The 13,719-nt window shown below is 41.7% G+C and overlaps 1 protein-coding gene across 4 annotated transcripts in view; it reads left to right on the top strand.

Moving 5' to 3' along the window:
• The window catches only part of eif4ba (eukaryotic translation initiation factor 4Ba), a 36,554-nt gene that overhangs the window by 9,762 nt on the left and 13,073 nt on the right, over window positions 1-13,719 (top strand). For all 4 annotated transcript variants that reach the window (XM_078536643.1, XM_078536642.1, XM_078536641.1 and 1 more), the window contains exons 2-6: window positions 4,790-4,927; window positions 7,950-8,158; window positions 8,348-8,464; window positions 10,831-10,885; window positions 11,437-11,571. In XM_078536643.1, coding sequence (XP_078392769.1) covers window positions 4,790-4,927; window positions 7,950-8,158; window positions 8,348-8,464; window positions 10,831-10,885; window positions 11,437-11,571 — 654 coding nt within the window. The remainder of the gene's footprint in view (window positions 1-4,789; window positions 4,928-7,949; window positions 8,159-8,347; window positions 8,465-10,830; window positions 10,886-11,436; window positions 11,572-13,719) is intronic.

The following is a 13,719-nucleotide window of genomic DNA, read 5'->3' as shown; positions in this document are numbered from 1 at the left end:
TGAATTCTGCTGCACACAATGCAGCTTTGAAATAAAATGGATTTAATTCACAAGGTAAGTAACAACTGAATGTGGAGCCATGCTCCTCCCAACCCAGGGAAAGTGGAATGCTTCAGAACAGGCATGGAGCATAACATGCAGTAGTTACTGACCTCTGGGGTTTGGACCAAGCTCTGCATATTCCCCAGTGAAAAAAGACTCCATGAAGTCCCTCTCCCCCTCCCTTCCGCCGCCCCACACACACACAAACTGTAATCAGCCCCTTTTGGTCTAGTTGCTAGGGCTTGCGAAGCAGTGTCACAAGCGTGGGGTAAGGACCCCATGTAAGAGGGAGACAGGAGCAGAAGCGCAGCAAAGTCACTCATTTTCTGGCACAGCCTTCCGGTTTTTCTCTCACTCTGGACACAGCAGTCAATGAGTTACACTTGCCAGCCTCTGCCTTCAGCAAGTCGACGCACAGACATCTTGGACCTGCTCGGCACTTGCTGCTGAACATGCCTTCTAAGGTTAAAGAGCGCTTTGGGCTCACTGTCTGCCCCTTGCTGTTTGGCAGCATTGATCCAGTGGACCCAGGGCTGGCCCGCCAGAGCCTCTGGACTGGGTAGTCTTTTCTCCACAGTTGCCATTGCTGCCTCAGAGGAGGGAGAGCTTGCCACCCCCAAATTCTCTCTCTCTCTCTGACCCCATTGGGGGTCATGAACCACAGTTCGGGAACCTCTAACTGATTATGGCAAGGAAACAGATAACAGCAAATATTTCTTTAGAATGTGACCAGATGCATATATACTTTTATAGATCTAGAATGCTTGTGTAAAACTATGATGATTAATTATGGTTTAACACTTCATGTACTCGTAACTCCTATTGCCTCCTCTAACAGCAAAATTCATATTCCACTGCTGTTTCTTGGCTTGACAATTATGTGGTAATTTTTTATTTTAAAAGAAATTCCCAAGTTATTGATTGGAGCTTGAGGCTGTATTGCACGAATTAAAGTAAGTGGCTAACACAATAAAGATTTTCTGTGGCTGGTATCAAAAGAGTTTGCAAAACCCATAAAGTGTGTTGAAATCTTGCTCAAGGTTCCCAAACGTTTTTTTGCCCCACAAGCACAGGCCTCCCCACTTGCTTCAACTGAGCAATTTGGATGTGTGTCTTGGAGTGTTTGGAGTATATTAATTTAAAATGCACCAACAACCATTTTACCATATTGTGACCTTTGTGAACCTTTATCGCATTTAGATTGTGCCTTTAACACAGGAAAACTTTTAAGGATGTTCTATAGAAGTGTAATTGGACAAAAAGTGGACACCAAATCAGAGAGTTATTAGGGGGGCTGATTAAGGCCTACCCATCCACCTTAGAATTGTAGAATCTTACAGCACAGAAGGCAGCCTTTTGGCTCATCATGTCCATTCCGGCTCTTTGAATGAGCTATTCAGTTTGGTCCCACGTGAGAGCCTTGTCCTCATAACCCTGCACATTTGTTTTCTTTAAGTATGTCCAGTTGCTTTTTGAAGTTTCACCCTTTCAGGTAGTGTGGTTCAGGTTTTAACAATCTTCTGTGCAAAAAAACTATCCTAATTATCCTCCTCCTACTTCTCTTTAGCTCTGAAGAAGGGTCATACAGACTCAAAACGTTAACTCTGTTTTTCTCTCTCCACAGATGCTGTCAGACCTGCTGAGTTTTTCCAGCATTTTCTGTTTTTATTTCAGATTTCCAGCAACCACTGTACTTTGCTTTTATCTCCTAATCATCCCTCTATTTCTTTTGCCAATTATTTTAAATCTATAACCTCTAGTTACCCATCTCACACTGAAGAGTGACCTTGTGCTTCTGTTGAAACACATTCCTAATGATTGTTGGTTACTGCGCTCACATATTGCAACCTTTTGGGTTACGTTTTTGTCAATCTGTTGTTAAATATACTGCTTCTTAAACAACAATTCGGTAGCCTTGATTGTGACCACTAAAATAATATTTACTGGTCAAATCTAAAGCTTAGGGTGTCCACCTGGAGCCTCGGAATATTAAGCTTTTGGCTATGAAATTCTTTTAGTAATTTGCATCTAATCAGTGCAAGTAATATTCCAGAGTGGGAGGAAGAAACTGGGTTACATCGCCAGCTCACTAAAAGGTTATGGGATTGCTCTGTTGTTTTTAAAGTCATTCAAAAATAAAAACTGAAAAAGATGAAATTTAGCGGCATTTTACGTTATGACTAAAATATCTTTACTTTTCATTTTTGAGGTAGTGTCAGTCCATCACAGTTGCAAACACTACAGGTGCACCTTGGGCTGGTTTTGTGGCAGAACTAATTTGGGCCAGGTTAATTCATTTTTCCATTCCTGCCCTCCGTTTTTAAACAAAAATCTTACTTGCTGAATTCTCCGTGTCCTTATTGTGTGATCTGTTCTAAATTATTATATACATCTGCCCTTGCTTGCTGTGAAGCCTGCACGTGTGGGCTAAAACCAGCTTGACTTGATATGGGATAATGAAAAGATTTTTTTTTTCCAGAGAGTTTACCCTGTGATCTCTCCTCCTGCCGTGTGATTTTTGGAAATGTTCCACGTGACAGGAGTGTAGCAGCCCCTAATCAAAAAGCCAGAACTGCCCCAAAGTCAGGCTGCTGGTACTCACTACCAAGTGAACAAACCATGCTGCTTGAGCAACTCATTACTGATCTGGTACCTGTTGAACTGGAGGAGGGGACAATAATGTACTCTTCCAGCATGCATTAGTATAGAGCTCCCCAGGGAGGGAAGCCTGCCAAACTAGGACAGCTATACTCATGTGTCCTGTGGATTCACTATATACCATGCCCAGTTTACACTTTAATCTCTGACTGGGTTTTTTTGTTTCTGAAGTGGCTGTATTAACTTTAGAAGCCTGGTTTAAACCTGTGGTTAAGGCAGAAACAGATATTTTTTTCCCAGAAAAGTGTAGTGGGTGGGATGGTCATTCTTGGTTTCTTCTGTGCGTGAGGGGAGGAAGGGCATAATTATTCTCTTATCTCCGCTCACTTGTTGCATTTTCCTGGAATTTTCTATGGCTACAGACTTGCCTTCCATGACAAAATTCTGTTACTTGCAAGATTTTCATAACTCCCTGTCTGCTCCTGTAAAGAAATAGTGATGATATAAAATACATTTTTGGGAACGTTAAAATGATGACCAGAAGTATGCCGTGCACACCATTGATAACACTGGGTGGAGTACATAATGTGTGTGTAAGTTTTTATGTAGGTCTCCTGTGTCATTCATGGTAAGTCACAGAATATGCTGTTTTATATGGAGAGGGACATTGTGCATCAGATGACATAGTGTATTATGTTGTCTCTGTCTCTTTAATGTCACATAGCCTAGTTGCTGTAACAAGCTGTGGTCATTTAGAAACACAACAAAGTTTGAAGCCGTCACTCATTTTCTGGCATAGCCTCCTGGTTTTTCTCTCACTCTGGACACAGCAGTCAATGAGTTACACTTGCCAGCCTCTGCCTACAGCAAGTCGACGCATAAACATCTTGGGCCTGCTCGACACTTGCTGCTTCAAAGGTTAAAGAGCACTTTGGGCTCACTGTCTGCCCCTTGCTGTTTGGCAGCATTGATCCAGTGGGCCCAGGGCTGGCCCGCCAGAGCCTCTGGACTGGGTAGTCTTTTCTCCACAGTTGCCATTGCTGCCTCAGAGGAGGGAGAGCTCGCCACTCCCAAATTCTCTCTCTCTGACCTCGTTGGGAGTCATGAACCACAGTTTGGGAACCTCTAGCTGATTATGGCAAGGAAACCGATAACAGCAAATATTTCTTTAGATTGTGACCAGATGCATATATAGTTTTATAGATCTAGAATGCTTGTGTAAAACTATGATGATTAACTATGATTTTAACACGTCATGTATAGTGGGTGGGATGGTGATTCTAGGTTTCTGTGCATGAGGGGAGGAAAGGCTTAACAATTCTCTTATCTCTGCTCACTTGTGCATTTTCCTGGAATTTTCTATGGCTACAGACTTGCCTTCCATGACAAAATTCTGTTACTTACAAGATTTTCATATTTCCCTGTCTGCCCCCCGTAAAGAAATAGTGATGATGTAAAATACATTTTTGGGAACGATGTCTCTTTAATAACACATGGCCTAGTTGCTGTAACAAGCTGTGGTCATTTAGAAACTAATTAATCTCAGGAATATGCTGGGGAATTTTCTAAAGGTTAAAAATGACTGGTTTGCTATCTCTCCAGGGCTTGCATCTGTAGGTCAAGTGTGATAGACATTTTCAGAACGTGATTCTAAACGTTCTTGCAATTCTATAACCCTGCAGGTTTGTCTTTATCTCTCTTGCCCATTCTTCATGATTAAGCACTTTTTGTCAAGAGGCTGTTTAAATTTACTGTTAGATTTGTGACTCTTCCCCTTTTTGTGCCTTGTTTTTTGCTCATTGCAGTTTGAGACACTGCAGCCTTGTCATAATACTTGTCTGGTTTAGAAGGTAACCTCATTGCCAGAGGAAAACAATTTTCAAGGGAGTATCAGTTTAGTCAATAATCTAGGAGGCAGCCCTTTGGGATTGAGTTTTTATTTTTGTCCTGACCCTAGAGCTATAGAACAGTCCTATGCGCACACAGTGGTGAAAAGGGGTGGGCAGACTCAACGTGGGGAGGGAAGGAGCAGTCAGAATGTTAACCCAGACTCTGTTCTAATGTATAAGCAGTAAACATTCTTGATATAGTGTATTAGTGTTGCAACTGAGTTTTAAAAACATTAACAATTCTAACTCCTAATGTACAGGGAAGAAGAAGCAGAAAAAGGGAAAGACTCTTACCCTGACTGACTTTCTGGCAGAGGATGGTGGAGGATCTGCCCAATACTACATTCCCTCGAAGCCTGTCAGCTGGGCAGATGAGACTGATGACTTGGATAGCGAAGGTAAGCAATCAACGAATGTAAATAGTAACCTATAATATGAGATATTCAGCAGCTAAGTGGAAAATGCACGTAGCAGTAACCTTTTTTTAAAAATTCTTTCATGGAATATGCGCATCACTGGCAAGACCAGTATTTGTTGCCCATCCCTAATTGTTCTTGAGAAGGCAGTGGTGAGCTGCCATCTTGAATTCCTGCAGTCCATTAGGTGTAGGTAGACCCAGTGTGGTTAGGGAGGGATTTTTGACCCACTGACAGTGAAGGAGCGGTGATATAGTTCCAAGTCAGGGTGGTGTGTGGCTTGGAGCGGATCTTGGCAGGTGTTGGTGTTCCCATACGTCTACCCTTGTCCTTCTCGGTAGCTGAGGTTGTGGGTTTGGAAGGTGCTGTCAAAGGAGCCTTGGTGAGTTGCTGCAGTGCATCTTGTAGATGCTACACACTGCTGCCACATTGCACTGGAGAGAGTGAATATTTAAGGTGGTGGATGGGGTGGCAATCAAGGAGGCTACTTTATCCTGGATGTTGTTGAGTGTTGTTGGAGCTGCACTTACCTAGGTAAGTGGAGAGTATTCCATCATACTCTGACTCATGCCTTGTTGATGATGAACAGGCTTTGGGGAGTCAGGAGGTGAGTTATTCACCGCAGAATTCCCAGCCTCTTTTTTAAAAATTCAGTCATGGGATGTGAGCGTCGCTGGCTCAGCCAGCATTTGTTGTCCACTCCTAATTGCCCTTGAGAAGGTGGTGACGAGCTATCTTCACTGCAGTCCATGGAGTGTAGGTACGCCCACAATGCTGTTAGGGAGGGAGTTCCAGGATTTTGATCCTGTATTTGTGAAGGAACGGCGATATATTTCCAAGTCAGGGTGGTGAGTGGCTTGGAAGGGAACTTCCAGGTGGTGGTGTTCCCATGTATCTGCTGCCCTTGACCTTTTAGATGGTAGTGGCCGTGGGTTTGGGAGGTGCTGTGTAAGGAGCCTTGGGAGTTGCTGCAGTGAATCTTGTAGATAGTACACACTGTTGCCACTGTGCGTCAGTGGTGGTGGGAGTGAACGTTTGTAGATGGGATGCCAAACAAACAGGCTGCTTTGTCCTGGATGGTGTCAAGCCCCTGGGATGTTGATGGGTGATCCAACGATGGTAATGCCATCAGTGGGAGATGGTTAAATTCTCTCTTGTTGGAGATGGTCATTACCCAGCACTTGTGCGGTGCAAATGTTACTTGCCACTTATCAGCCCAAACCTCAATGTTGTCCAGATCTTGCTGCATACAGCACAGACTGCTTCAGTACCTGAGACTTTGTGAATGGTGCTGAACACTGTGCAGTCATCAGTGAATTTCCCCACTTCTGACTTTATGATGGAGAGAAGGCCCTTGAAGCAGCTGAAGATGGTTGGGCCTAGGACGCTACCCTTTTGCCCCCCTACTGAAATTGTTAATGTTTGCTTGTTACTGCTGCACAGTCGCTAGCAGCTCTGCCATATACCACCAAAATGATCTTATTTAATGTGGTGTCATGAATTTTTGATAAATGGTTTCTCTGCTTCAGTATTGCTGGCCACTCTTGTAAACAGACCTTGCATCTATACAATCTGGACTTTACTTTTTCTGCCCAGGGATGGCACCAGAGAACCTGTAATTTTTACATGGGCAACTGCAAAGTTTAACGTACTGCCATGTGATTCTCTTCATTTTGAAAGATGGACTGAATGTACTCTCTATCAGGTCAAGATTTAGGCTCTGAACCAACAGATGGTTTATTGAAACAAAATGGGTAAATGAACAATATGTAGTATAAAATGATAATTCTCACACCATCATTGTTCTTCACGTTGCATCAAATAATATAGATGCTCACTTTTTATACTGAAACATGCGGCATTGAACTGGCCTAGCTTCTCTGCTGGTTGGCACAATGCAGAGCTTTTCTGAAATCAAAACAGAAAATGCTGCAAATAGTCAGCATGTCTGGCAGCACCTGTGGAGAGAGAAATAGTTAAAGTTTTCAGGTCGATAACCTTTGTCAGAACTGGGAAAAGTTACAAGTGTAATAGGCTTTAAGTAATGGGGGGAGGGTGGGGGAAGAAACCAAAAGGAAGGTCTGTGATATGGTGGAAAGCAGAAATGATTTAAATGAAGAAAGGGTTCATGGTGCAAGGCCGAGGGGGAGTGGTAATGGGATAAGGAAAGAAACAGAAGACGTCTAGAGGTTCTGTTAATGGCAGAATCATGAACAGCTGCTGTCCAAAAGCAAAAAAACGGAAAATTGAGAGCAATAAGAGTGGGGTGGTTGGAAAACAAGCAGCAAAGAAAAAGGGAGCAAAATGGGAGCAGAGGTTGCAATCTAAAGTTGCACTCTTTGTTGAGTCAGGAAGGCGGTAAAGTGTTCAGTTGAAAGATGAGGTGCTGTTCCCCGAGCAAAGCTTTTCTGAATGACCTGCAGACTGCTTAGGAGACTTGCCATTCGCGTAAAGTCGAACTTTATCTTTCAAGATCCTTTTAAAACTATATTGAAACAAGAGGCTACCTCTCCCTTGTCAATATTATATTTGTAGTTAATCTTTAACAATAGCTTATGGTGCGAGCCATGTAATATGAAATCTGCAGCCATTTAACTGCACACTTTTAGGGAAAAGAAAATAGGGTGTCTGAAGATTCGCACCTTGTGAAGATTATCATAACCAGCCTTTCTAATCTCCAAGCTTGTGGCTTTGCCTTTAATAGCCAACCTTTGTGACTTTAAATTCATCGTGAGCTGCTCCTAGCCATAAAGATACAAGTTAAAAATTGAATATCGTCAAAAATCCATTTGTCATCTTTGAGTCGAGCAGGCGATTCACCATAATGGGTTTTATGGAAAAACCTGGTCCTGTTCTTAATAGCCATAAGTGCGCACTTTATATTAAAGAAATAAGATGCTCAATGTTCAGGCCACTGCGAGGGAAAAATATTTTTTTATTTTTAATTAAACAGATGGAAGGTTATTTTAATGTTTAATCAATGTTTTCATTGTCTTTTTGATAGTTTCCACTGCCTGGCCTGGTATTGAAGAGGATATTTATAATAAGCCTGCCATTAACCGGGCATTGCTGCCAACAGCACCTCGTGCTGCTCGGGCACCAGATGTTGATATGAACCGTATTCCAAAGCAGCCACCCTACACTGCTTTTCTGGGCAATTTGCCTTATGATGTGTCTGAGGACTCCATCAGAAAATTTTTCCATGGAATGAATGTAAGTAAATGAGAGCAGTATACAAATTACACTATAGAACCAGTTCCAGCAAGGAGTCCATACCTTCAGGGGAAAGAAGGAAGAAATAAGCTTCATATATTTTACTGTTGAATAAAATTCACCCCAAGGTGAACTGCGAGTTGTGTAGAATGCCAGATGTATAACTTGCTGTTTTTTGGCCTCCCAAAGATCAGTGCAGTGCGTTTGCCGAGAGAGTCTACCAACCAGGACAGATTGAAGGGATTTGGTTATGCTGAGTTTGACGATGTGGAATCATTGATGAATGCTTTGAGTCTCAATGAAGAGGTAGAGTAAATGTTTTCAGCCTTTTTGCATATGTATTTCTCTTAGATGAAACATCATATTATGGTATTTTAAAGATCAGTCGTTTTACTAAACCCGGGGGATGACATCAACAAGTTCTGACTTTTGTTCTCCAGAAATTACCTCCCAGGTGTCTTGACCCACTGACTATTTTTATATTGAAGCTATCAGATTTGCGCAATTCTCTTGGTTACCAAATGCCAACAGCACAGGTTGGATTCCTGTTCTAGCTGAGATAGACTTGAGACCTGCCTCCTCACCCTGACCCTGAGGGCGGAAGGCAATAGCAAACCATCACTGACAAAAACTGCCAAGAAAAATGACTCAGGATGACGCATTAGCAGACAATGAGCCAAGGACCTGCCTTTGGGCAGAGCACATATATCATACCATAAGCAGTGGTGCAACCACCAACCGCCCCAACCATGTCAGGACAGCTCCATTCCCAATTACCCTTTGTTTTCTCAGATTTAGGAAACTTCCATTTCCTGTTCCATGCCTTCCTAATTTGTGGACTAAGTGTTTATGTGGCATGGTATTAGAAATTTTGCTGAAATCAGGATACATCATATCCGCAGAATGTCCACTGATAGCAAGGTCTGTCATTTTGGCAAAGATCTCCAAAGGAATCCATGCTGACTCCCTCTTCTTATACCATTTTTATATTGGTATTTCAGGATACCTTCTAGGACTTTACCCACAACAGTTGTTAGACTTGCTGAGCTATAGTTCTTGGGTTATCCTCTGCCTCATTTTAGACATTGATATTAATCCTTGTCAGCACTTCCAATTCTTATGATTACCTAAAGATAATGGCATGGAAAGACTGCATTTGCTGGCTATTTTTATATGAAGTTCAACTGAGCCTTGTGGCTTGTTTTACTGTAGCTTCAGCCTATCACACCCTGTAGATGAAGCCTGTCCTGTATAACTTTCTCTGCCCCAGGACTCTGAAATCTTCCTGAGTCATGTTTCTCACTGTCCAGCTCCAATCGCAGAGTAATCCTGAGATGACTTTTATTAATATCTTGGGCGTCATTCCAGGGGATTCTAAGGAATTTGAGGAATCTTAGCTCCTCTCACGTTCCCATGAACTCCATTCTACTCTTCTGTGAATCATGGTTTCTACAGGTTTTCTTCCATTTTCAGAAGCTTTTGTCTTTATGTTCCTTGCTCTGGCATCATTCCCCACAACTCCCAGTTTCCTATTCCATCTCTAAGGTTAAAATTTTTCTTTTTATGCCCCTTGCTGTACGGTGCTCTTGATCACAGTTCTCAATACCTCAATCCTTGTTCTTACTTTGTGTATTGAGTCCTGTGAACAAGTCCAGAGCTCCAGAATTTTCCTGTACAGATTCCTCCTGTTGTCTCTTTATCACATCTCCATTCCCCCACCCACCCGGATTCACTATTTGTTAGTTGCTAGCTTCTGTGTTGCTCTAGCCTGAATTAATTAGAACTAATTCTCACTTAGCCTGTCTGGCCTTAAAGATTCAGAAAATGCTGGAAAAGCTCAGCAGGTCTAGCAGCACCTGTGGAGAGAGAAACAGAGCCAACGTTTCGAGTCCGTATGACTCTTCTTCAGATTCATATGGACTCGAAATATTGGCTCTGTTTCTCTCTCCACAGATGCTGCCAGACCTGAGTTTTTCCAGCATTTTCTGTTTTCGTTTTGGATTTTCAACATTCACAGTATTTTGCTTTTATCTTAAGAATTCAGATCCACTCTGAGTCAAACTCCTGTTTAGATGACACCCCTTTTCTTTCTCTTGCCGGGGCGGTGGGGGGAGACTATCTCCTTTTCTCTCTCTTGCACCTCATTGTCTTTCAGCATTTGATTAATTTTTAGGGTCTTGATCTCCTCCCCACCCCTTGCCATTTTTAGGCACGAAGAGCTTAATTTGAGTCATTCTGTGTAATTTCTTGAGACATGAGATGAGGAATTTCTTCGCTCAGAGAGTAATGAATCTGTGGAATTCTTTACCACAGAGGGCTGTGGAGCTGGATCGTTAATTATATTCAAGGCTGAGATAAACAGATTTTTAATCAGTAAGGGAATCAAGAGTTATGGGGAAAAGGCAGGAAAGTGGTTGAGGATTATCAGATCAGCCATGATCTCATTGAATGGCAGAGCAGACTTGATGGGCCAAATGGCCGACTTCTGCTCCTACGCCTTATGGTTGATTGTGGTTTGTGCAAAATGACTGAATGATTTCTTGAGTTTTGCAAGATCACGTTTGAGATGGGGAATTTCCAGTTAATATGCTATGCAATAGTCCTATATGTATGCCTTTAGCACCATGTTACAACCTTTCTACTTCTTTTGATCTTTTCATTCTGGCACTTAGATGTTGCAGAACCGAAGAATAAGGGTGGATATTGCTGATCAAGCTCAGGAAAAAGGTGTGGTTTCTATATTATATAACTGGTAACTGACCTCAGAAAATAATTCAGTATTCCATGACAGTATGTCAGAACTAGCACTGAGATTACAAGTAATAACTTGCATTTAGTGTTATGAGCAGCCTACAGATGGCAAGATATATGGTGTCATTTATTTGCTGACTCTGATGCATTCTTCTTCTAACATTAGTATTTTTTCTGTTGAAGTTTCCTGATGTCACTTTGATGTGACTTGTGTTCTTACCAAGATTTCTTCAGAGCAGATCACAAGATGGAAATTTCACATTAATTAGTCTTTTGAAATAGTTATTTTGAAGTAACCATACTATGAAAGTTTTGAACATTCTTGAATCAAATACTCTCTTGATAACTAACTTACCTATATAATATTGTACTTTTCATTTGAGCTTGGCCAGTGAGCAAAGGACTGACCTAGAAATGTTTGTACTTCATGGCTCACTGGACCGCTGAATGTAGAGTGTAAATAAACGTGCAATTCTGATAACTTTTGATGGGCTTGATTTTAACAAAATGGTTTCCTTTGAACTCAGAAAGAGAATCAGGCAGAGGAGGAGATCGGGACAGAATTCGTGACGCAGAGATGGAGTCTGACTGGAGAGCTAGGCCAACGACTAACAGCAACGATGATTATCCGTTAAGAAGGATGGAAGATTCATTTGGAGACAGTGAGTTCATCAGATTTTTACAGGCTGAGGTAATAGGTTAATATGCTGCCCTTTCCCCTGTCGTGGGCATTAGATTGTATAAAAGTCTTACCCTCCTGTAGGGGTCTTGTGTGAATTTCCAGGTAAGCATCAGCCGTGCACGCAATTCAACATGATCTGACAATCTCATTGCAAAGCCATATTGATGGCTGGTGTGGAAAATTAAAATTATGCAAAATAAGCACTCTAGGTTAGAGCTGGGGCATGGGAGTGTGACCTGGGAGCATTTAATAGTGATACCAGGTGCCAGTGTGGAAAAAGTGTTCCATTTGCAGACTCTGACATGACTCACCTCGATTAGTACGATTTTGTTTCAACACCAGCGAAATATATAAATATTTTTGCAGAAAAGGGGGGATTACAATGGAGAAACATCTTTAGTTGGAAGGATGTAGGTAATGTATAGAACAAAATAAAAGTCAGGATACAATACAAAGCAGCAAAACCTTCTGGCTCAGGATTACCTTTTTTGCCAATGTATAAACAGTGTTTGGCTGTTCTGTACTTCAGAGCCGGATGGTTATCTAATTTTTATTCATCACCTGCATATATCCTTTCAAGTCATGGGCTTTCTGTATCACATTCTCAGATGGCTTTTTAAAAAAAATCTTTTCCTAATGTTGAATATTATGAAGTACAGATGGGGTAACAAGATGACTGGTATTTATTCAGTGTTTTGGTTCCGTTGTCATTTATAATCTGCCTGGGGTTTGCTTTCCTAACTCACTGCAATGCGTTGAATTTTTTATCATATGTCACTTTTTTAAATGTTAAGTCAAGGCAGTGCTTGGCAGAAATTAAATTGAAGCATCTGTAGTGTTTTGCATATGTGGTGAAGTGACATTTCAGATGGACAGTTGGCAACATTTTTTAATGATGCCAGGTGAGTGGAGTAGCATGGCATTAGTGAAAAGGTAATAAAGAGGAATGAGTTAAGAGCTAAAGATGCATTGTACTACAGGATGAAGCTCCTCTGCCTTGGTACAGTGCTACCATTTTCTGTAGCTGGAACTATATGAGTAGTTCAATAATCAAAGTGTCAGAACAGTATAGAATTTGCAAACTTGCAGCATGTATTGACTAAATTTCAACTTTTGTAATGTGATGGCTTGGTGTGGTAGTGCCCAGTCTCATTCAGCATCCCTCAGGCAGAGATTCTTATCTGAAAAATTATTTTAGAAAATGCTAATAATATATGCTTCCCAAAACCTGAAACATCCACCAAAGTGTCAAGATTACATGATGGTTCTCTGAAAACAGTATTATACCTGTGAAAAAGGCTTTTGTAATCAAGAAGGACCAATAGTCCCACAGAATTGAGATATGCTGCCGAGTCTGGATCTACAGTGATAGCTGCAGGTACATTCAAGCTGGGAAATGAGTAATGCAAAACATGCAATGCCAGCGTACTTTTTCCTTCACAGTGGGATAGAGCTTACTGAGAACTTGGCTTATTAATTTCTGGCACACAACCTATCTTGTCTTCCTTTCCTGCCCCGTCACCCTGCAGCTTTTCCTTCCCAAGTGCTCGACTACCCAATCTGGCCTCAATCTTAGATGACAGTTCATGGCCCTTTTCCTTTGGACACCCTTGACCCTTCTGCCCTTTTATTTTATTGCCTTATCTCTAACTACTTTGTCTCCACCCAGCTGACTGAAAACTTAGCATTTGCATTATTTTGCTTTTTGTTTCAAATTCGTTGTTTGAAACTGTCCAGTCAAGTTTCAGGTCCACACACAGCATTGAGACCACTCTGGTTAAAGTCAAGAATTACAACCTCTAGCACTGCAGTTGTGGCACCTTTATGTCTCCCTGACCTTTTCATAGCAGTTAGCATGGTCGGTTACACTATCCACTATCACCTCTACTCTGTTATTCAGCTCTATGGAACTGACTTTGCATAGTTCTTCTAACTGTTCAAACACGGCACATCTCTATCAGTGACTTTATTTTGATGTCCGTTAGATTATCCTATGTGTATTCTTTGTCGTTCTTGCCTCCCCTCCCCCCTCCCACACTCTTTGTAAATTACCTTGGCTTGTTTTCTATTGGTCAGCTAAAAGAAATGAAAATGATTGTACGTTATGCAAATTAGGGCTCAGCTACTC

This window comes from Cetorhinus maximus, unplaced genomic scaffold (genome assembly GCF_964194155.1).
Source record: "Cetorhinus maximus unplaced genomic scaffold, sCetMax3.hap1.1 HAP1_SCAFFOLD_1376, whole genome shotgun sequence".
NCBI classification, from domain to species: domain Eukaryota; kingdom Metazoa; phylum Chordata; class Chondrichthyes; order Lamniformes; family Cetorhinidae; genus Cetorhinus; species Cetorhinus maximus.
Note: the sequence above shows the minus strand (reverse complement) of the source record. Positions and strands in the feature narration are given on the sequence as shown.